Source organism: Nansenia antarctica, assembly GCF_963989245.1.
Source record: "Nansenia antarctica genome assembly, chromosome: 20".
Classification (NCBI taxonomy): Eukaryota; Metazoa; Chordata; class Actinopteri; order Argentiniformes; family Microstomatidae; genus Nansenia; species Nansenia antarctica.
In genome coordinates, this window is record NC_137693.1 from 7,989,901 (window position 1) to 8,011,309 (window position 21,409).

Genomic DNA, 21,409 nt, shown 5'->3' on the forward strand with positions numbered 1-21,409 from the left:
AGTAAAAGTGGGAACAATCACACGAGGAAGACAACAGGAAAACATAAACAGCTACACAGCACTACAAAGGAGAGGACTACAAAGGAGGGAGTGAATAAGATGACATGTGAGCTGGATCAGTGGTTGCAGGTGTATCCTTCCATAATTTAATAATTTATAATTAATTATAATAATTTAGCCATTTAGCAGACGCTTTTATCCAAAGCGACTTACAATTACGAATTACAGGGACATTCCCCCTGGAGTAACTGAGGGCTAAGTGCCTTACCCAAGGGCACACTAGTAGTGGTGTGGCTTCAGGCGGGATTTGAACTCACAACCTTCCGATCACAAGTCCAACTCACTATCCACTAGACCACCACTACTTCCATCAGATGGTGTTTACAGTGCGGTGCAAAACATGTGGGCACCCTTGTCTGTTTAAATGTCTGTTATATATATTATACCTGTTTGAAATATGAGATAGAGGATGTTGCTCTAAATTAATATGGGATCTCATTCCAGATTTTAGTGTATCTTTGAAAAAAATGATCTCTAACCATAGTTATTTTCATAAGCTGGAACTGTCAGCAGCTCCACCTCCATTGTCTGATGATGATGTCACTTTTATCGGTGAACAGGTTTGAATGAAGGACGTAGTTTCACTGACACACTGTGTTGACAACAGGTGTGCTAGATAGATACCGTTCAGTGAAAAGAGACGTGGGTGATGTCACTCCTTAGGGGGGTCTAGGGGAGTCCTGGGAAGGGACACCTGTTGCTGTGTTTGGTGACCTTCACACGTTTACTCTAGTTTACCCAGCCGTGACACTTCTGATGTGATGTCGACCTGTGGGTCACCGGGTCATGTGACTCATTTCACAGAATTGAGCAACTTGAGAGAGAGAGAGAGAATAAGAGATGGAGGGACACAGGCCAACTGGCCAAGGTCTACTACAGTCCCTACGTAGGGGCCTGACTAGTCCCTGTCCTCTGCCCCCCCTCTCTAATTAAATTAGAAAATTGAATTAGAGAGAAAGGGGAGACAGACAGATGGTGGGGCCGTGGGGAGAGACGGAGAGAGCGTGACTGTGCATGTTTGTGCATTTATGTGTGTCTGTTGTTATGTCTGTTGTTATGTCTGTTGTTATGTGTGTCAGCTGTGTGTTATGGGGGACCGCTTCATATATTAAACAATCATCTGTGTCTGTAAGAAAAAAAGGAAATATATATTTACAGTATAGAAACTGTACCGGGGGGTAGAGCGGATGAAGAGGTCTTAGGCGGGACAGGTAAGGTGTAGCCTGAAGAGATGGGTCTTCAGCTTACGGTGGAAGATAGGTATCCCATGTCTACACATGTAGGTGTATTATACATTTCATCACATTCTAGGTAGGAAAGACGTGAGATCGACACTTCCTCCCTTGTTGATCTATTGCTTCGAGCCAAAAAGTGATAGATTGTTTGGAGTGTATACCACACAGACTTCACTGCGTCATAGTGGCACTCTCTGGAACACCCCCCAACACCCTCACAATACTCTTACCAACTGTCTTAAACGTGATACCCATGAGAGGGCTTAAGCCACAAAGTCCATACCACATGTTAATACGCTAATCGTAATTTACAGTCTAAAGTCCCTCTTTCCTTCTCACAATCCTCCACAATCATTAGGTTACATTACATCTGAGGGGGAGGGCCAATTGTGCTTATAGTTGAGTGGGTAAATTATATTGAATAATACAAATGATTAGATGGTTTGTAGGTATGAAAACATCACAAGCAGTGGTTGATTGGCAATATGCACTTGAGGAAACGACATGTGCGTATGTATAATGTATTAATCCAAGTAGGCTTCAATGCAGTAGGACTTATTTGCATGCATTACCAAATATGATAGTTTTTTTTAATGACCATCCCAGACCTTATATATTAGGTCCCCTGTACATTGACATGTAAGATAGAGCTGCCATCTAGTGGTCACAAGAGGTAACACTCTAACACTTCCCCTTTAAGAATGAACATTATTTGTTTCCGGAAGATAGAAGCCACTCAATCTGTCTGTCTCAGGATCAGAACCGCTTGCTTGGTCAGCAAGTCATATGATATTACGTGTTGAAACGGGGGAAGATGCCAGGATTTGAATACGGCGATTATGAGGTAAATGTACAGGGTTCACTTAGTTGAAACTAGTGAAAATAATAATGATCAGGACTAATAATATTGCTTGCTGAAGACGCGCGGATCATGTCAATAGAATAGCTCGTTAGCTGTTTTATGAATAACCAAAGTGCGTGCATTTGATTTACCCGCTAGTGATCGTAGCTGGTTTAGATTATAAAGCGGTAGCTACACATTGGCCCACACAGCCCACATGGCAGTATTTGTAATTAGAGGGTATTTAGCGTGATTTAAGCTAGTGAACGTCAGCATTAGACTGGGTGGTTGATCGCGACACGTGGGACAGGAAACAGCTGATCAGGGAGGAGGAGGACCTCTCACAACCTCCGATCACCTAATAAACAGTTGCGTGTACAGAATGAAAACAGTAACAGTGGATGTTACTACGATCTTCGCGTAGAGATGAACGTCAGGGAGAAGGAACTTAAGATCAATTTCACCCCGGGCCACGTTGAGCTAGTGGAGGTAACCGTATGTATGGGGGACAATAACATCTGATCGCACCTGTTTATTCTTTGAATAGTATTATTAGCGAGCTTTGAATGGTATTAAACAGCATTATTTATGTCCAACTCAACCCACGAAGTACAGTAGGTGGTAGATTTCAATTTGAAGTTAATATAAACTAAAATATGAATGATGTAAATAAGTGGGTGTTCTTTTGGTGAGGACAGGCAAGTGCCAACGTGGATAATCGGGTTTAGGCTCCTGGGCAGAGAGGCTGGGCACCCATTTTGTCCCAGGTTACCAGATAGTCCTTATCAGGGATGCACACTGCTCACACTGCCTTGTCTGGTCATCTGATGCTGCAATATGAACTATGGCAATAGTTATACAAATATGAACTAAATGACAATAGTTATAGAAATACTTGTAGTTGATGGTCATATTGAGAGAACTTACAAATATGCAGCACTAATGATTACATAACACCAGGTACATTGGTATTGCATTGTCATTGCATTGTCATCATGATTATACAATACATAAGGCTTTGCATAAGTGCTTGCTTCTGAGATGTTCCATCATGTTTTCAAGTCCTCGGTCCAAACAACTTATTTCTGGCTCCTCTAAGTAGTTTTAATAACGTTTACATTTTTCACTCAGATGATCAAATGTACTTTGTCGCTCTCCCCAGGAAGATGTGGCCACCCCCTACAGGCGTGTGTTGGTGACCGGTGCCACGGGGCTTCTGGGCCGGGCCGTGTATAAAGAGTTCCAGAACAACGCCTGGCACACCTTGGGCTGCGGGTACAGCCGGGCACGCCCCCGCTTCCTACGATGCAATCTGCTGGACGAAGACGCAGTGAAAGGCGTCATTCAAGACTTCCAGGTGGGTTGATGAAGTTTGGTCTGTCTGTCTGTCTGTGTGTGTCTTGTCTGACCGTGGAGGAACCTGATTCCCTCATGAATAGTGTAACGAACCTGTATAAGGTCCGTTAGCAGCTGTGGTTGTGGTTAGCATAGCCGGCAGGAGATCGCGGTTCGACTCCCACATGGGGCGAGTTACACTCCCGGTCCCGTTCGCTACAATATCATTATCAATATCAGTGTAACTCAGATAAAGTGACAGAGCGTAGTTTCATTACAAATACGTGTATACTTTCTATAACCTTGTAGCCTGTATGTCATACTCGCCTTGACTTTAAGAGTACTGACCCTCCATGATGCTCCTCTCCTCTCCTGTAGCCCCATGTGATCATCCACTGTGCAGCGGAAAGGAGGCCCGATGTGGTGGAGCGACACACAGAGGCGGCTATCAACCTGAACGTCCACGCCACCGGAACTCTGGCTAAAGAGGCAGGTGGGGCTATACCTCTGTCATACTCATTCATCCTCCACAATCACCACAAGGTCTGGCTGCACATTGTGCAGTTCCAGTGATGAAACCGAGAATGTGTGTCATTTGTATTCTGAAAACCTTCTCTGCGAGGTTCAACTTTTGCTGTACGTTATGTTAGTGTGCATTACCTTCTCCTAGTGTGTGAAGTGTTGATGTGTATGTAGCCAGTAGCAACCATGCCTCTAAATGACATCTGATGCATGTTATCTCCACACTGCAACTTTCAAAAACAAGAAAAAAAAGCAATAAAATGGGGGGAAATATTACTTAAAATAAGCAAAGTTGTCTGCTAAGAGAACATGACATTTTCACTTGCCAGGTTTTTCTTAGAACAAGTGAAAGACCTCTTAAAACTAGTACTATCAGACAAATAACAAGCATATATTGCCTTGATTTTCATCTTATTTAGATTTACTTTTTGCAGTGCATTGTAGCTGTCTCTGTCAGGGGAGGCTGGTCACAATACCATTCCTCATTCCTTCCATGCATTACAATGAGCCCGTCCTCCGATGTCTACCGGCACCAGCCTCCCCTGCTGTATGTGTGGTTTGATGATGTCCGTCTCTTCCTGTCTCTATGGGGGATGTCTGTAGCTGGGATCTTCCTGGTCTACATCAGTACTGACTACGTGTTTGACGGGAGGAACCCTCCCTACGGGGAGAACGACGCCCCCAACCCTCTCAACCTCTACGGCAAGTCCAAACTAGAGGGAGAGAGGGAGGTCCTCAGACACAACCCAGGTGAGGCAACACTGGATTATTTCTCTACTATAGTGTTGGATTTCACTATTATTATGTATAATATGGATGGATATAATGTGGATGTACTGTATCCATCAGTCCTCGTACTATAAGGACATTAGTCATGCCTGGTCTTCTGACCTGAGTTTCCTGAAGGCTTCGTAGCACTGAGAAGAACTTTGTCCTTTGTTGGTATGTGCTGTGAAAGTCTGTACGTCACAAACTGACATTACTCACTTTTGGAGCAGATTATCGGTCAATTCCAGTAAATTACTAAATGACTTGTATTACATTCGTTAGCAACTGCTCAGATACACTGTGCTACTATACTTTTGTTAGCAACCATATTGTAACGTACAGACTTTCAGAGTGTATTGGACAAAAGATCATCGTGGTGCTACGCAGCTTCCTGGAAACCCCCACATAGTGTGTGTAGCCTTCCTGCTCCCCAGCCCAGTCAGATCTGCTATTAAACATCCATATCCCTCTTCTCTGCCTTGTCTCCTCCGTGGTGCCAGGGGCGGTGGTGCTGCGCGTGCCCATCCTGTATGGAGAGGTGGAGCGGGTGGAGGAGAGCGCCGTGACGGTGCTGTGGGACAAGGTGCAGGACGGGGCGGAGAGCTGCACCCTGGACCACTGTCAGCAGCGCTTCCCCACCTACGTCAACGACGTGGCCCGAGTCTGCAGGCAGATGGCTGAGAGGAGGCTGCAGGTGTGTGTGGGGGTGTGTGTGTGTGTGTGTGTGTGTGTTCATATTTGGCAGCCTGGGCCATGTTGTTGGGGCCATAAGTTTGTTGTCAGAGGCCTTCAAATGGCTGGTCTATCTAAGAGAAGGGCCAAACAGTTAGCAAAGTACTGCTCAGTATCTATTATTGGTAGCCGCTCAAAATGGAGAAGGCGGTGCTTCTTGTACCCATGAGCTGAATACTGTCTGTTGTACAGTTTTGATACTGTATCTGTCAATCCACTGTTATCATTTGGTGTGAATAACATCCTATGTGTAGGCATAACTGGTTGTTGGCTCAGCACTACTGTAACTGACTGTTTTCATAATGTCAAAATGCACCGATAGTATTTATGTCCTTTAGATTTTGTACAATTTATGTGGACATAAATAAAGCATTGAAAGTGTGTGTGTGTGTGAGCTCTAATCTCTTCTACTTGTGATTCTACTTGATTCTATCGCCTCAGGCACTACACAGAGGAATCGAATCTAGCTAACCCTCCACAAATCCTGTCCAGGGGCAGTAATATCATTCTCTAGAAGTCCGTCCTCGAGTGATTGAGCCTTATTCAAGCTGTGCATCCCTAAGATCACTTTTTGACTTCTTCCTGTTTTTGGTCCTCACCAGGACCCGTCTATACGAGGGATCTTCCACTTCTCCGGCAAGGAGCAGATGACCAAATACGAGATGGCCTGCCGGATGGCAGAGTCCTTCAACCTGCCCAGCAGTCATCTAATACCCGTAAGACAACTTGTACCATCGCCTTTCTTATGACAGTGAAACATAATATGATGTTCTCTTTTTAAAGTGAATTAACAGAGGGATGTTGTTGTGTTATCTGACATCCTCCCTGTTCCCCCCCGTGTCTTATCTAGTTGACGGAGCAGCCGGCGGGGGCGGGGGCGCAGCGACCTCAGAACGCCCAGCTGGAGTGCTCCCGTCTGGAGCTGCTGGGCCTCAGCGTGGAGGCCGTCCCCTTTAAGACGGCGGTCAGGGACAGTCTGTGGCCCTTCCAGTACGACAAGCGCTGGAGGCAGACGGTGTTCCACTGAACGTTGCCGGGGGCAACACAAACAAACACGCACGCACATGCATTATTATGAATATTATGATGACATTTTTGCCGGCTCTTTTTCTAGAGAATGGTTTACTGATGTAAAAGCATTTATTGATTCTCCTCTGCTGGTACAATCGTGTAGATAGTGGTAGTGTACACACCACGTGTAGATTAGCTCTTTGCTGTTTGTGAAAAAATAATTTAACATTCTTCCGTTTACGGGACCAGAGTATTATTTGGAGCATTACAGCTACTGATTTCCATTGCCCATGTACGGCTGTTTGATTGTTTTGTTGGGGTCCACATTACATTTAGATACTTTCAGCTTGCTGATCATCCAGAATTTTCTTTTTGTTTTAAAGTAAAATTCTTCAATATATAACACAAAACTACATGTATTTATTCCTGAAATGCTCAGGTTTTGTCTGTTGCTTCACACAAAGCTAAGCTTGTTATTGTTATAAAATGAATGTAAAAGAGAATTTCTTTCAGTTTGTTTCTATAATGTAAGACTTGTTTAACGGTTTGAAGTATTTCAAGACAGTTGTTCAGTTCCTGTATCTGACAGTGAGAGCTGCTACGGAATTTCCAGTGAATATGGTTTTGCTTTGCACAAAATGTTCTCTGTTGTCACACTTCTGCTGTGTGCAGCAGTGACCTTTGATGTTTCAAAAATGATTTTATTGACTTCTGCTGCACTTCAACATTAAAAGTCTCAAAGTCATGTGATGTTTTATCATGAGATTACAGCACCACAAACCTAGTGTTACCTCACTTGTAATCAGTGGTGTCTCAGAAGCCTGTGTTTGGTGTTACTTTTTTATTTATTTATTGCAGCATTCAATTTGCCCATGGAGCACCATGGTTCCCCTAGTGAATTCATTCTATTTCCACTACTTTATATTATTTTCAATGAGCATATACCATGATTCTATAATTATAGACTATTATTAAGTGATGACCCTGATAAAAAAAAAATGGCTTCCTTGCACCCTTCTTTATTGTCGACTAACATAACATTACTGGATAGTAAAAGCAATAGTAGGCACTTTTCAAGGAAGTGGAGAAGGAGGGTACACATTGTAAGTGTTCGGACGCGGCCGGACCAGTTGACGGCCAATCTGCAGCGCAGAGCTCAGCTGTCCTGACGACGTCAAGTCACCAATCAGCAGGTTTACGGTAACCGCGCGTGGGAATAGAGCCTTAGCACGATACTGTCGATGGATTTGTAAGGCTATTATAATATATTACAATTATATTATATTGACATCAGACCAGATCTTAAACGAGGGAACCGGCAGTCCACTCAAACCGAGGTAATTGTGACATTTCGCTAATTCTGACATTTTAAATAGCCTTTTAATTTCGTTTGAGCAGTTGGAAAAGTTGAATTCTGTTTATTTTTAAATTGTTTATGATTGTCTGGTTGGATATTACTTAAAGTCTATGAGTGAGCGAAAGTGTTTTGGATTTAAGTTAACATTTATTTGACTATTTTGAGCTGTACGTGCGAACCCTGTAACTCAATTTATCTGAGAACAGACCCTGGCATTGTTCTTAAGGGCATAAACCATATCCGTCTGTTTATGAAATATTGCAAGAAGATGCAATTAGAATTAAGCCTTTATATCGAATTATTGTGTCTCTGTGTGGACTGGATATTGCGCATTGAGAAGAGAGACTGATCATTAGCCTTTAGAGAGGAATGCCCCCCTACCCCTCTCTACTGGGTCAGACAGACGGTCAGTCACGGGGTTGAGACGCGCCTGAGACATCTCTCTCTCTCTCTGTCTGTCTCTCTGTTTCTGTCTGTCTCTCTGTCTCTCTCTCTCTCTCACCCTCTCTTTCTCTCTCTCTCTCTCTCTCTCTCTCTCCCTCTCTCTCTCTCTCTCTCTCTCTCTCTCTCCCTCTCTCTCTCTCTCTCTCCCCCTCTCTCTCTCTCTCCCCCTCTCCCTCTCTCTCTCTCTCTCTCTCTCTCTCTCTCTCTCTCTCTCTCTCTCTCTCTCTCTCTCTCTCCCTCTGCCTCAATGCCTTCATTTATCACAGGATCTAGAATAGTAGGATTTTAGGAAAAGTTGGCCGTAAGCACATAGACATGCTCCTCCAATTAGAGGACTGGAATGTGGCACCGGTGTGTTGACTTGTGTGTTTCTGACAACCGGCTAATTATGACCTGGATTTGAACTGTCCATTGCATACTTTGACCGTAAGAATGCTCGCGCTTGTTTGTACCATAAACATTGAATCACTCAGCACATAGTTGTATGCCTTTCACGTCTTTCTGTGTGTCATTTCTCCATGTTCCCCAGGGCCTTCCCTAGCAACCACTGATGAATTACGACCAGCCCCCTCCATACGGGGGCGCCGGGCCCTCCGCCCCCGGCTACCAAGGCCCCACAGCCCCTGGGTATCAACAACAACCCCAGGGGGGGTATCCAGCCCAAGGATACCCACCTCAGGGATATCCACCTCAGGGATACCCACCTCAGGGATATCCAGTCACCACAGACCCCGCTGCCTATCCTAACTTTGCCCCGGGACCCCCTGAGGTGTACCAGGGCCAGCCAGGGCCAGGCTACCAGGGGGGCTACCCCCAGATGCCCCCCCCCCAGCCACAGTTTGGATGGCAGGATGCCCCCCCTGGAGGACAGATGTATCAGGAGGCCCCTAAAAACACAGGTGAGTAAGATGGGAGGAGAGGGGGGAGGAGAGGGGAAGGGAGGGAACGGAGAGGTGGAGGAGAGGGGAAGGGAGGGAACGGAGAGGTGGAGGAGAATGGGAGGGGAAGAAGGGAGGAAGGAGAGGTGTAGTGGAGAAGGAAAGGGGTGTATCTGTGGAGGAGAGGGAGGGCGTGTCTATCTGCCCTGTCGCTCTGCTCTCATTCCCTCCTCTGGCCCGTCATTTACATTATATTGACATTCTACATTTAAGTCACTTAGCAAACGCTTTTATTTAGAAGTGCCGTCGGCCGTCACAGAGCTACGTCAGGCTGTGTCATGATGCTGACTCTGATCGTTAGCATGTAAGTATGTAAGTATCGTTAGCATGTAAGATCGTTCCAACACCAACATGGAACATGGGTGTGTAGAAACTCAAAACACTGCGTTCAAAACCTGCTGCCTTGCCTTTCATCCTGTTTGGTCGACATGTATTTTTAAAAATAAATACAGGCAGTTATACTTTTCATATAGGTTAGGGTTATACGTTTTACTATATGAATATATGCTAATATACTATGAATCATATATGGCTGTAGACACACATCTAAGAGAGCCTGCTTCTGTGTGTCTTTCTCTCTCTCTGTCTGTCGGTCTGTCTGTCGGTCGGTCTGTCTGTCTGTCTGTCCGTCAGTGTACGTGGTGGATGAGCGGAGGCAGCAGGACAGTGATGGAGGAGGATGTGGCACGTGTCTCACAGCCTGTTGGACGGCCCTCTGCTGCTGCTGTCTCATGGACATGTTGTCCTCCTGATTGGTCACTTGGAGCAGGACGTGACATCACTGTGACCCCGCTGTGACCTCACCCCCACCTTAGCCAGCTTGTCCCACTGACCTCGACCCATTTCAACTGTACCTCCCTCTGGAATGTTTTTCTTTATTTTTTTTCTATTCCCTGTCAATGGGGTGGTTAGCTGGGAGGTTAAACCAAGGATTGTCCTTTGATTATGATTTTTAATCTGGGTTTGAGCAAGGTCCCGGATGACTAGCCCTATTAAGTGTCTTATCTGTTGTAATTTTGTCATACTGTCAAATTTTTAAGTCACATAGGTACATACAGTACATTGTGAATGCCAACTAAAACCCTGACTAAGAACACTGAAATAAACCCCCCCAACTAAGAACACTAAGGCTAACACTAGGAAATACATGTAATAAAAGGAAATGTATCTTCACGAACAAAATGTTAATAATCAGTCCAGTCGCATAATAACTGTTAACATTGATGTATATGTTTGTTTTTCATATTGGAGAATGTAAAACGCTTAAGGACTGTTGATTTCTGTCTGTCGATAATAAAGATATTTAAGTATTTGCACTCCGTGGAAATATGTACAGTATTAAGAAAGAAAACCTATTTCTGTCCCCAAAATAAATGGGAAGGGACAACAGATTTGCTACTGTGCTGTAAGTCAGCCGGGTTGCAGGTAAAAGACAGACCTATGTCCCATTACTGCTGGAAGGAACACTCCTAAGCTGCACTGCCTCACGTACGTATACCCTGTTAGCTCAGCGTGAGTGTGTGTGAGTCAGCTGCTTCTGTTTGCACAGATTATTTTGGGCTGTCCCTCCTCACCCCTCCGGGAGCTCGAACATGTGGGTGGTGTGTTGTGGTCCCTGTGTTTCTATTTCTGAAAGGTCAGTCAGCGAGCTGAGGCTTTAGACGGGGGCCGTTGAGGTGGATCTAGTGGTGTGGAAATAGCTGTGTCAGGATAACTGGGTCCAGAACAGGACCGACCTCTTCCCCCTCGTACCACAGGACCAGCCTGGGTCCAGGTCTGTGGCCTCCTCCTGTGTCTACGGTGTACTGTGGGGTGAACGGCGCCAAGGCACATCTTGTGGTTTCGTTTATCCCACATGTCTAAAATTAGAATGTATGGAGGGTAAGCTGAGCCTAGGGACCAATTTTCCCATGGGGGGATACGGCATGAACACCATTGTCAGGCCAAGCCAAGTATGAGTTGGCTAAAGCACACACATACAGCAGAGGAAGCTGGTGGAGGTAGAGATCAGAGGACGGGCTCATTGTACGCATTGATCGGCATAAGGAACGCTAACATACATGTCTTTGATACTATTGTGTATTCCGTACCATGCATTACAATGAGCCCATCCTCCGATTTCTACTTCCACCGGCCTCCCCTGACAGATCTCCAGCCTAGGTCTGTCCCTGTTCTGAAAGGCGTCAGTCAGTCATGTGTCAACGGCCGTGTTAACGGTGACAGTGTCTTGTTGGCTCAGGTTCCGTCCATCTGTCTGTGTGTCCCACCTCACACGTCCCGGTGAGTCCCCAGATGTCCGTTTACAGCAGGAGGGTCAGAGGTCACGGAGGCTACAGCTCGGGACATGCTAATTAACATAATTAACATGGTCAAAATAACCTACTTGGGATACTATGGACTCTTGTTTGCCTTGGTGAAAAAGAGGCGTATGAGGACTGCCTGACTGACTGTCCGTGACATGAAGTGGTTCTCCTCCTACAGCAGCGTGATTATATGTGACAGCAGCTGGTGAAAGCAGGATCAAGTCAGCAACCGACCAAGTGTTCAGACTTTTATTCTGAGAAATAAATAAATACATTGGAAATGTCAACATTGTTGAACGCTAGTCAAGCCAAAATATTGCAATGTAATGGATTCGGTAAGTAATCCCCACTACTACCTAGTTAGTGTAGAGTAGTGGGGTTCACTCACAGTATTTTGGCTTGACTAGCGAGTGTGTCATTGATTTTCAACACGGTTTACATTTATTTACATTTTCCCTAATAAAAGTCTGAACATTTCGATTGGTTGCCTTGTTCCTGCTTTCACCAGCTGCTGTCACATTCATCAAACTGTTGGTTGAATAACAGTATAAAAGTTTAAGTAAACTACCTGACCACATTAGCCTGGGAAGAAACATTCACTTTCAGTGTTTGACACTAATTTTCCAATCGGATAGCCGTTAGATTCGTCTGTAGGCTACAAGTCAAATCAAGCGGTGAGTTGATGACGGTAAATGAAATAAACGAAATAATCTGCAATCTGTCACGGCCCTCAGGAAATCATCTCAAACCACAGGAGGAATTAACAAGCTTGTCCAACATGAAAAAAAACAAGTTTATTCTGATAAACTTCCCACAGAATCCTCGTTCTAGTAGTGTAAAGACGTTTTCTGGCAGTGGAGGCTGGCGGAGGTAGAAATCGGAGGATGGGGGTCATTGTAATGCTGTCCTCCGATTTCTACCTCAACCAGCCTGCCCTGGTTTCTTGATACCTATTCATGTACATATTGACATCCAGACTGTGGTTGGTCACAGTGAGAGAAAAAAGACTTTGTACAGATATGGGTGGTTACAGAAATGCCACAAAGTCAAATAAAGAATAACTGATGTAAAAACCTCCTGTACTAAAAGAGGACATTTGAGTTTTGTGAATCAACTGTTAGAAGATCTTTAAGTAGACGTCACTTTTTGGACATGGATCTATGTTTCTGTCTTAAATGTGAATGTACACATTTATCTTTTGACGATGTGTAGGGAAACAGGTTTCACAGCTGTAAAGACTCGGAAATATAAACAATATCAAAACACGACATCACATTTGATCAGTCACTCGTCGTCAGGGATAAATCCAAAACAATAAAAAAAACATTGTGAACAGTTTCCTATTTTACAAAAAGAAAATAAGGACTTGTACGGACTTTCTGTAGTCCTTGATACAAATTCTTCATGATTGTCATATAGTGCAAACAAAAGAGCAAAAGAAAACAACAACTGATAACTGACAACTGAAAATAAATAACCGTTGTTTACGTATGTATTGTTCTTGAAAAACAGAGAACGGGGTTTCCTGGTCTCTTTCCCAGGGATGCCCTAGTAGGGATGTCTATCTTCAGGATTCTACTGCACTGGAACATACACATCTACATAATATGTCACATCCTCCATCTCTGAGTCCGTTAAATGAAAACCATAATTTGACTAATATGTACGTTGAATGAAACAACCAAGCCCTCCTTCTTCAGCATGGCTGCATGGAGTGTAGTGTTGGAGTGTTGGAGTGTTGGAGTGTTGGTTCTGGGTTCTATGTTCCGTGTTCTTCAGAGGCCTCTTTTCCACAAAGGCAATTTGACGGTCGGTTCGGATCTGGTGCCTAAATGTCGCGTTTCGACAGCAAAAGAACCTAGGCCAGGAAAACTGGTTCCACAGTGGCACCAACACTGGTCCGGAACCAAGAACCGCTTACGTCAGGATTATCGTGACCAACGACCAATCGATACCAGCGTAGTTGATGCTAGGTAGCTAGCTATATCGACCTAGCGAACTAGCTTACAACAAAGGCTAATATTAACATCTAACGTTCGGTGTTAATACGTAATAATCAAAAAGTGTTCTTCTTGAACGTAATCGCCGTCCATAGCTATCACAACGAGCAGCACAAATACGTTGGATCAGTTGACGTGGCTCTCTAGTCCGTGGAAAACCAACCAGTGCTTAGAAGTTTCGCAAGTTGAACCAAGTTGAACTCACTGCGCTGAGCCCTGAACTAGAACTAGGTTCACTAGCCCTGAACTAGAACTAGGTTCACTAGCCCCGAACTAGAACTAGGTTAATTAGCCCTGAACTAGAACTAGGTTCGCGTTGGTGGAAAAGAGGCCAGAGAGTGGCCTGAGAGGGTTCTAGAGTTGTTCTGCTGTTCTAACGAGAAGCCTTGACCTGGACCCCAGCACAGTGTTCCATCTCTCTGATCTCCCTGACTGTAGTATATCAGCCAGGTTCATCTGATAGGCTGCTGCAGACACTCTAGTCCTCCTCAGCACCGATACCTAATCCCTCCAACAAAAGAGTTAAAAAGATTTTTCAAATGTTTCAAAACCCCTTTTTTTTTTCCATTAAAAAAAGTTTGTTCACTTTCTATCCGCAGAAGTTAAGGGTGCTTTTCTAATTCATTGTCTGTAGTCACTGAGGCGATGTCTGTCGCCCTCAGCAACAAGTCCGTTCTCTCTGAGGGGTTCCATCCTCTCATAAGGCCCTGCAGCAGTGGCAGGGAAACCCCGTTGTGTAGTGAGTACTCTCCCTAGGAGAGGAAACGTCTTGTGGGGTGGGGGTGGGGGTCGGGGCGGCAGGGGGGTCCTAGTGTTCTGTTACCTCTTGCCCATCTCGTTCTGTCTGAGGAACTGGACGTTGCTGCTGCTGTCTGCTAGTTCGGGGTACTGCTCCACGGGTAGAACATAGTACCCGTCGTACCCCGGCACCTTGCCCGCCCCCAGCAGCTGCTGCCTCTCCCCCTCCGCCCACAGCCTCCCCCCCTCCCTGCCCTCCCTCAGCCTCTGCTGCTCGCGCGCCCACGCCCCGGACAGCGCCCTCTGGCGGGCCAGCTCCAGTAGCCGCGATCGCTCTTTATCCAGGACCTCTGACCCCAGCCCGTAGCGGACGCTGAGGGACACCGCCGCCGTGTGGATCTCCACGGTGACGCCGCGGCGGGAGCGGCCGCTGACGGTGACGTTGACCCCGCTCTCCAGGGATTTGCGGCCGTTGCTCAGCCCCAACGCCAGCAGGTCGCTGTCAGCCAATCCCAGCTTGACGAAGTAGTGGCAGTCCCGCCCGTCGACGGTGTAGTGTGTTCCCTCCAGGTACATGGCGTTGTTCAGCACCTGGGCCACCTTCAATCACAATGACATCAGACTCCAGTTAAAGTGCATTTAAAAAAACGATTAACACACTTTACAGGTGGGTGGCCATAATAAAAGAGATGAAGCGATAGAATAGGAATGAACAGAACATGTGTAAAAAGACAGGATGATAGTAATATCATAGAAGTATTAGGTATTGATAAAATGACGACCAATGAATAAGTATTGATGATGACCAAGACAGACTGTGTATACTGTATAACACAGGTAAATACAGGTACAGGTAAAACAGTCAGTAAGTCAGTAATAATACCTTCCGACTGTCCTCGCTGGCCAAGCCCGACACGCCCGTCATCACATGCCCTTCTCTGATGGCGAGCATCATGCCCCGCCCCACGATGGGGACCTTGGAGCCGAACCAGTAGCCAGGCTTGTCCCGCTTGGCGCGGTGCTCCTTGTTGAGCAGCCGGCCCTCCAGGGCCATGAAGGCCTGGTTGTGGCGCTCCGTGGCGTGCTGCACGCCTGTGATCAGCTGGGGAACAGAAAGGCTGGTAAACAGACTGCACTCATATATATAGTATATATATATAGCTCCTTATTCCAAAGCACTTTCCAACGGCCTCTCATTCACCCGTTTACACACACATTCACACACCAATGGCGGCAAGCTACCATGCACGCTCATTGGAAGCAATTTTGAGGTTCAGTGTCTTGCCCAAGGACACTTTGACACGTGGCCACCTGGGGATCGAACGACCGAACCGCCGACCTTGTGATTATTAGACGGCAGCTCTACCTCCTGAGCCCCAGCCGCCCCAGCCAGGGAGAACAGGTAGGGGAACACAGTAACCTTCTTTATCCTGCTGTCTTTCAATCCGCTGATTCATTCTAATCCTTTTCAAATGAGGACAATGCGACAGAGTGGCTGCCAGTGTTTTAACCCCTGGGAAGTGCACATTGCTTTTTCCCCCTTTTAATGAAACGACGCCGCACTCCACAATGCCTGACTTTATGCTTTTATATGCTTTATGCTTTTTTTTGTGGTGGTAGTGGTGGCCTAGTGGATAGTGAGTTGGACTGGTGATCAGAAGGTCATGAGTTCACACCTGGGAACACCACCACTAGTGTGCCCTTGAGTAAAGCCCTACGTTACTCCAGGGAGACTGTCCTTGTAATCTCTGATTGTAAATCGTTTTGGATAAAAGCGTCCGCTAAATGGTAAAAAAGTTGTGCTCATGGCTACACCTGTGTGGAGATGTAGTGGCTTATTCAACGAGCTACAATTAAGTCTGATTACAAAGAAGACATGCATCCGTACACTCCAGTGTTATCTCATATATAAACATTCTAGGTTGTGAGTGACGCGCCCACCTGTGCTGTCTCACAGTGTTGGGTGGCCAGCAGCTCGTATGGGGGGACGGTGAAGTAGAGGGGCTGCCTGGGGAACCCTGGGATGATGTTACTGAGCTGGAAGCCAAACATCACCAGCCAACTCTTCACATCTACAACAACAACAATGACAACAACAACAACAACAACAACAACACGGGGAGAGAGGAGTTAGCAAACACTGGCAGGACTTCACAGTGCAACAATTTAGACTTGAGCTCTAACTAACTCATTTGAAACACTGGGACAGAGGAGTCAGCATCAACACCTGCAAGACTTCACACTACAAAGTTTTATAAACCGACTGATCTTAGAACTCTTTTTAGATGTGTGCCTATTTCACCTGTCCTTCTTCTGGCTTTTTGGGATAAAAGCGTCAATCTAAACGGCGTGTACCTGTCACGTAGCTCTTGATGTTGATCATGTCACTCAGGGGGTTGTTGTTCTTGAACATGTACAGGTTAAACGGCACCGGCTCCTTGCCGATCTTCTGCAGTAGTTTGTGGTCTGGCGCCGTCCACCTGCCTGCCAGTACGTCATAGTCTCTCTGGGCGAAGTGGACCAGCTTGGTGAGCGGGTCGTACAGCCCCCCGTGGAACCCGATCACCAGGATGAACTCTGGGTTGGAGTCATGGTACACCTGGGGGGGAGACAGGGGGTTAATATTGGTTGGGGATTTTTTTTTTTTTTTTTGGGGGGGGTAGTCAAAAAACATCTAGTGTAGATGTAGAGATTATACAGTTAAAATGATGATTCTACAACAGCATGTTTGGATACTGGATTCTGATTGGCAACAGTGGTAAATTCCCCAACAACCCACAGTTCAGACCGCATTTCCAGTATCAATGCGCCTCCCAATCAATCTGATTAAGAACACCTGTGCTGACCGACAATGCAATCGTTGAGCTTGTTTATGGGACTATATTCTGTGGCGGAAGGATATATATTTTGCAAGCCTGCAAACTGTGACACTTTAAATAACGTGAAACAATACTATTGTGCAATATGACAACCCCAGTCGTCTATCTGTACAGTATAGTACAGTGGATAGTGTACATAGCCTTTATTTATGTAAACCAGCTCCTTCCCTTCTTGTGATTTATTTTTATTTTTTTAAAGTTTTTTTTTTTCCCTTTCCTAACACCAGGGGAGCCACCCCTCCTAAATGTCGTTGTTTGGTACCTGTACTGTAGCAATGACAATAAAGTCCATTCATTCATTCATTCATATGTATTCTGAAACGATTAATGATTGTAAATAAATGAATTTAATGTTACAACTGTGTATTTATTTTTGATATTATGTGGTGGCTGTTGTAGAAAAGCAATTTACCATTCGAGGGCGGGGGGTTGTGGACTCATTTACCACTGTACAGGGTTTTAAATTAGTCCACAACCCCCTTCCTCTCATGGTAAATTGCTTCCTTATGGAGTTAAAATACAAAAGCGCACAATGACACAATACACCTATTTTTACCGAAACCCCTTTCATCTCTTACGAACACTAGCTAACCGCTAGCTGCACCATCTAGCTCCTCAGGTGACAGGTCCCCGAGGGGTGGAGGTACTGACCTCTCCATAGGCGGTGTACTGGACCATCTTGACCATCTGTCCGTTGGAGCTGAAGATGGCGAGCGGCGTGCCCGTGTTGTCTGACGAGATGTAGTACTCCTCCCCCCCCGTCACCTCCATGGCGAACAGGTGACCCTGCAGGTCGTAGTAGAAGGAGGTGATCTCCCCTCCCGAGTGGTTGTACACGTGCGTGATCCTCGCCGGGTAGTTGAGGTCGGCGTAGAAGAACTGCAGGTGTTCCCCCCCGCTGGTCTTCCTGGCGACGCGGCGACCCAGCCCGTCGTAGCGGTACCGGACGCTCCACCCCCCCGGGGTCCGGCTGTAGGCCTGCTCCAGCAGCCCGTTGGAGTTGTAGTCGAACACGTCGGCGCCGCGCTGACTCAGCACGCCGTCCTCGTCCACGCGGTACTGCACGTCGCCCAGGCGCGTGATGCGGTCGCGGAGGTCGTAGCGGAGGGGGAGGAGTCGGGCGCTGTTCCCGGGGTTCAGCAGGTGGAGGTTGCCGTTGAGGTCGTAGCTGTAGCGCCAGGTGGACCAGTCGTTGACCTTGACCGACACCAGCTGGCCGTCGCCGTCGTACTCGTAGCGGTACTGCGTGGTGTTGGCGTACGGGCCGATCTTCAGCTCCCGCTTGATGACGCGGCCCATGCTGTCGTACTGCACCGTCATCCAGTACATGAGCGAGCGGAAGATCTCGTACTGGACCTCTTTGATCCGGCCGTGGGCGTCGAAGTGCTTGCTGAGGGTCATCACGGCGGTGGTGATGATCTGGTTGATGTCGTAGTAGATGATGCCGAACTTGCCGAAGTGCTCCACCTTGCCGGAGATCTCGTCGTAGCGGTACAGGTCCACGGGCAGCGGCGTCTCCCCGATGACGGGTTTCACGCTGGCCACGCGGAAGCTGTTGTCGTGGTAGGTGTAGTCGAAGCGGGCGTTGACCATCCCCTCCTCGGAGAAGCGGTACATCTGCTTGTCCACCAGGGGGCCCACCTTGCGGTAGCGGATGGTGCAGGAGAAGCCGCCGCTCTGCAGGTTGACCATCTTCAGCACGCCGGCCGTGTCGTCGTAGCCGAAGGTCACCGCCGTGCCGTCGTAGAGGACCTCGGACAGCTTGGCCAGCTTGCCGTACTTGTACAGGACGCGGCGGCCCGTGCCCAGGTAGGAGGTGGCGCGCGGGCGGCCGTCCTCGCTGTAGTCGTGGATGACGGTGGCGTTGCTCTCCGGGGGGTTGTAGGTGTTGCGGATGTAGCCCACCGACACGTGGGTGGACATGGTGTGCCGGGCCATGCTGGGCATGGTGACGGACGCGAGGCGGCCGGAGGTGTCGAACTCGAACACGTACTGTCTCTGACTCTGCTGGAGGAGCAGCACCATGGACTAGAGATAGAGAGGGGAGAGGGGGAGCAGGGAGAGAGAGCGGGGAGCGGGGAGGGAGGGAGAGAGGGGAGGGGGGAGGGAGGGAGAGAGGGGAGGGAGGGAAGGGAGATAAGAGACAAAAGAAAAGGAGTTAATTTAGTATTTTCACACATCACTGACGGCCTGTCACAGTCCAAAAAAACGGGATGAAATAGTGTGAAACCAAATGGCTGAACTGTCTATCTGACCTCCTTTGAGGGAGACTGACAGAGACAGAGAGAGAGAGTGTGAGAGAGCGAGAGAGAGATAGAGAGAGAGAGAGAGAGACATATATCTAGTACAGAGAGAGAGAGAGAAAGGAGAGAATCCCTCTCACCTTGTCAAGGTAGCTGAAGCTCCACACCTTCCCGTCTACGAAGGTTCGTGACAGGATGCGTCCGAAGGTGTCAAACTCGCTCCTCTGGCTCATGCTGCCCCTCTGGAGGCCGACCAGACGTCCCGTGGGCGAGTAGGACACGTTGACCACCGCCAGGCTGCTGCTAGGCAACCAGGTGGCCGGACGGCCCTGGGCGTCGTACATGATCCGCAGGGTGAACTTCCTGTGGTCGTCATAGATCTTCTCCGTGCGAGTGTTCCTGTCATAGTCCACGGAGAGCAGGTTCCTGCTGTGAGCCTGAGGGAGGGAGGGAGGGAGGGGGGGAGGGAGGGAGGGAGGGGGGGAGGGAGGGAGGGGGGGAGGGAGGGAGGGAGGGGGGGAGGGAGGGAGGGAGGGGGGGAGGGAGGGAGGGAGGGAGGGGGGGAGGGAGGGAGGGGGGGAGGGAGGGAGGGAGGGAGGGAGGGAGGGGGGGAGGGAGGGAGGGGGGGAGGGAGGGAGGGGGGGAGGGAGGAGGGAGACTGTGTTAGAGACCATCACAGAGACATACAGATATACCAGAGATATCAGGATGATGTCATACATATCTTTTCAAGGACTTTCAAGACTCAATTCCCTCAAATTTAAGGACCCAACACGGCATAGTTTGAGACAGATCTAGATGAGAATTGATATAATAGGAACTATCCGCTCACAGACAACAATTAAAAAGAGAGGCTTTTGAATGTAGAGGCTTGAACACTAGATGGTCTCTTGCCTTCTCTACCACAGCAGAGCAAAGCAATATATTGTGAAATATTATGTAATATAAAGTTACTGTGTTAAGTTAAGCAATACAGAGACTTATCTATTATAATTATGTAAAACATTTTTAATAATATATAGATTTTTTTTGAGAGAGAGAGAGAGAGAGAGAGAGAGAGAGAGAGAGAGAGAGAGAGAGAGAGAGAGAGAGAGAGAGGGGGAATTCAAGCACTTTCAATGACCTATGTCTATTTTCAAAAACTTTGAAGGCCTTGATTTTCTTTTCTCAAATTCCCAAACTTTCAAGGATTTCAAGGACCCGTGGGAACCCTGCATACAGAATGATTTGAAATGTTGTGTTCTTTCCTGCCTACACTCATTGATTTCAATGAAACTAGCCACAGAGCTGTCTGTACTTCAAAGCCATAGAGAACCATAAACATTACCAACAGGCCCATCCTAAAGCACTATGGTCAGCAGTGAATCGGAGGACAGGCCCATCGTAATACATGGAATGGAATAGGGAATGCTATCAAACACGTGTAACTCATTCTATTCCATGCATCACAATGAGCCTGTCCTCCGATTTCTACCTCCACCAGCCTCCACCGGTACAGTCAAGTGTGCCATACATCATGAACATACCATAGCAAATCGTGACGTTAGAATTATAAGGTTCTATCTCCATTTTGATCAAAATTGAGTTTTTTACATAATCTGATCAGATTTTATTAATTAACAGGTGTTTATTAATGCCTGTATGGTGTTATTTTTAAAATGTTGACATTTTTGAGTTAGTAATTCATAAAATACAAAGGTTCCATCTCACAGAACATAATAATGGAATGTAAAAACTTTGACGCTCAATATCTCTGAACTACCCTAAACGGAGATAGAACCTTATAATTCTAAGCTCACGAAATGATGCCATATAGAGAAACTTCAGCAAGCTACTCTCTGTTTATAGTACATATGTTGTTTGTTGTTGTATGTTATCTGCTGTGGCTGATAAATGTCATGTAATTCGATCACGTTTGACGGGAGACTTACGACACATTTCTCTCTAAAGTCAACGAAGTGAAGAAAAGCTGTATTACTGTAAAACCTAAGCCTCAAAGATGA

The 21,409-nt window shown here is 46.8% G+C and overlaps 3 protein-coding genes across 5 annotated transcripts in view; 2 read left to right on the forward strand and 1 right to left on the reverse strand.

Moving 5' to 3' along the window:
- Nucleotides 1–2,030: 2,030 nt before the first annotated feature.
- Nucleotides 2,031–7,162, forward strand: mat2b (methionine adenosyltransferase 2 non-catalytic beta subunit methionine). Of its 2 annotated transcripts, none has more exons than XM_080549714.1 (7): nt 2,031–2,139; nt 3,299–3,493; nt 3,850–3,964; nt 4,597–4,743; nt 5,262–5,455; nt 6,096–6,209; nt 6,344–7,162. In XM_080549714.1, exons 1-7 carry the CDS (start codon nt 2,110–2,112, stop codon nt 6,518–6,520), a joined length of 972 nt encoding a protein of 323 aa, XP_080405840.1. In that variant the 5' UTR covers nt 2,031–2,109; the 3' UTR covers nt 6,521–7,162. The 2 variants fall into 2 exon arrangements, with proteins under 2 accessions (XP_080405840.1, XP_080405839.1); XM_080549713.1 differs by lacking the exon at nt 2,031–2,139 and adding an exon at nt 2,530–2,625.
- A 1,693-nt stretch (nt 7,163–8,855) lies between these two features.
- On the forward strand, nt 8,856–9,995 carry LOC308174328 (cysteine-rich and transmembrane domain-containing protein 1-like; the record flags this gene model as incomplete). The annotated part of the gene is made up of 2 exons (XM_080549407.1): nt 8,856–9,204; nt 9,877–9,995. The coding sequence occupies 2 exons, from the start codon at nt 8,856–8,858 to the stop codon at nt 9,993–9,995; spliced, it is 468 nt and encodes a 155-aa protein (XP_080405533.1).
- A 4,370-nt stretch (nt 9,996–14,365) lies between these two features.
- Nucleotides 14,366–21,409, reverse strand: part of tenm2b (teneurin transmembrane protein 2b) — a gene marked incomplete at its 3' end in the record, with an annotated part of 183,418 nt that continues 176,374 nt past the window's right edge. For both annotated transcript variants that reach the window (XM_080550163.1, XM_080550164.1), the window contains exons 26-31: nt 19,547–19,843; nt 17,815–19,191; nt 16,640–16,883; nt 16,226–16,356; nt 15,168–15,386; nt 14,366–14,884 (exon numbers count right to left, since the gene is read on the reverse strand). In XM_080550163.1, the coding sequence (XP_080406289.1) occupies nt 14,366–14,884; nt 15,168–15,386; nt 16,226–16,356; nt 16,640–16,883; nt 17,815–19,191; nt 19,547–19,843 (2,787 nt within the window). The remainder of the gene's footprint in view (nt 14,885–15,167; nt 15,387–16,225; nt 16,357–16,639; nt 16,884–17,814; nt 19,192–19,546; nt 19,844–21,409) is intronic.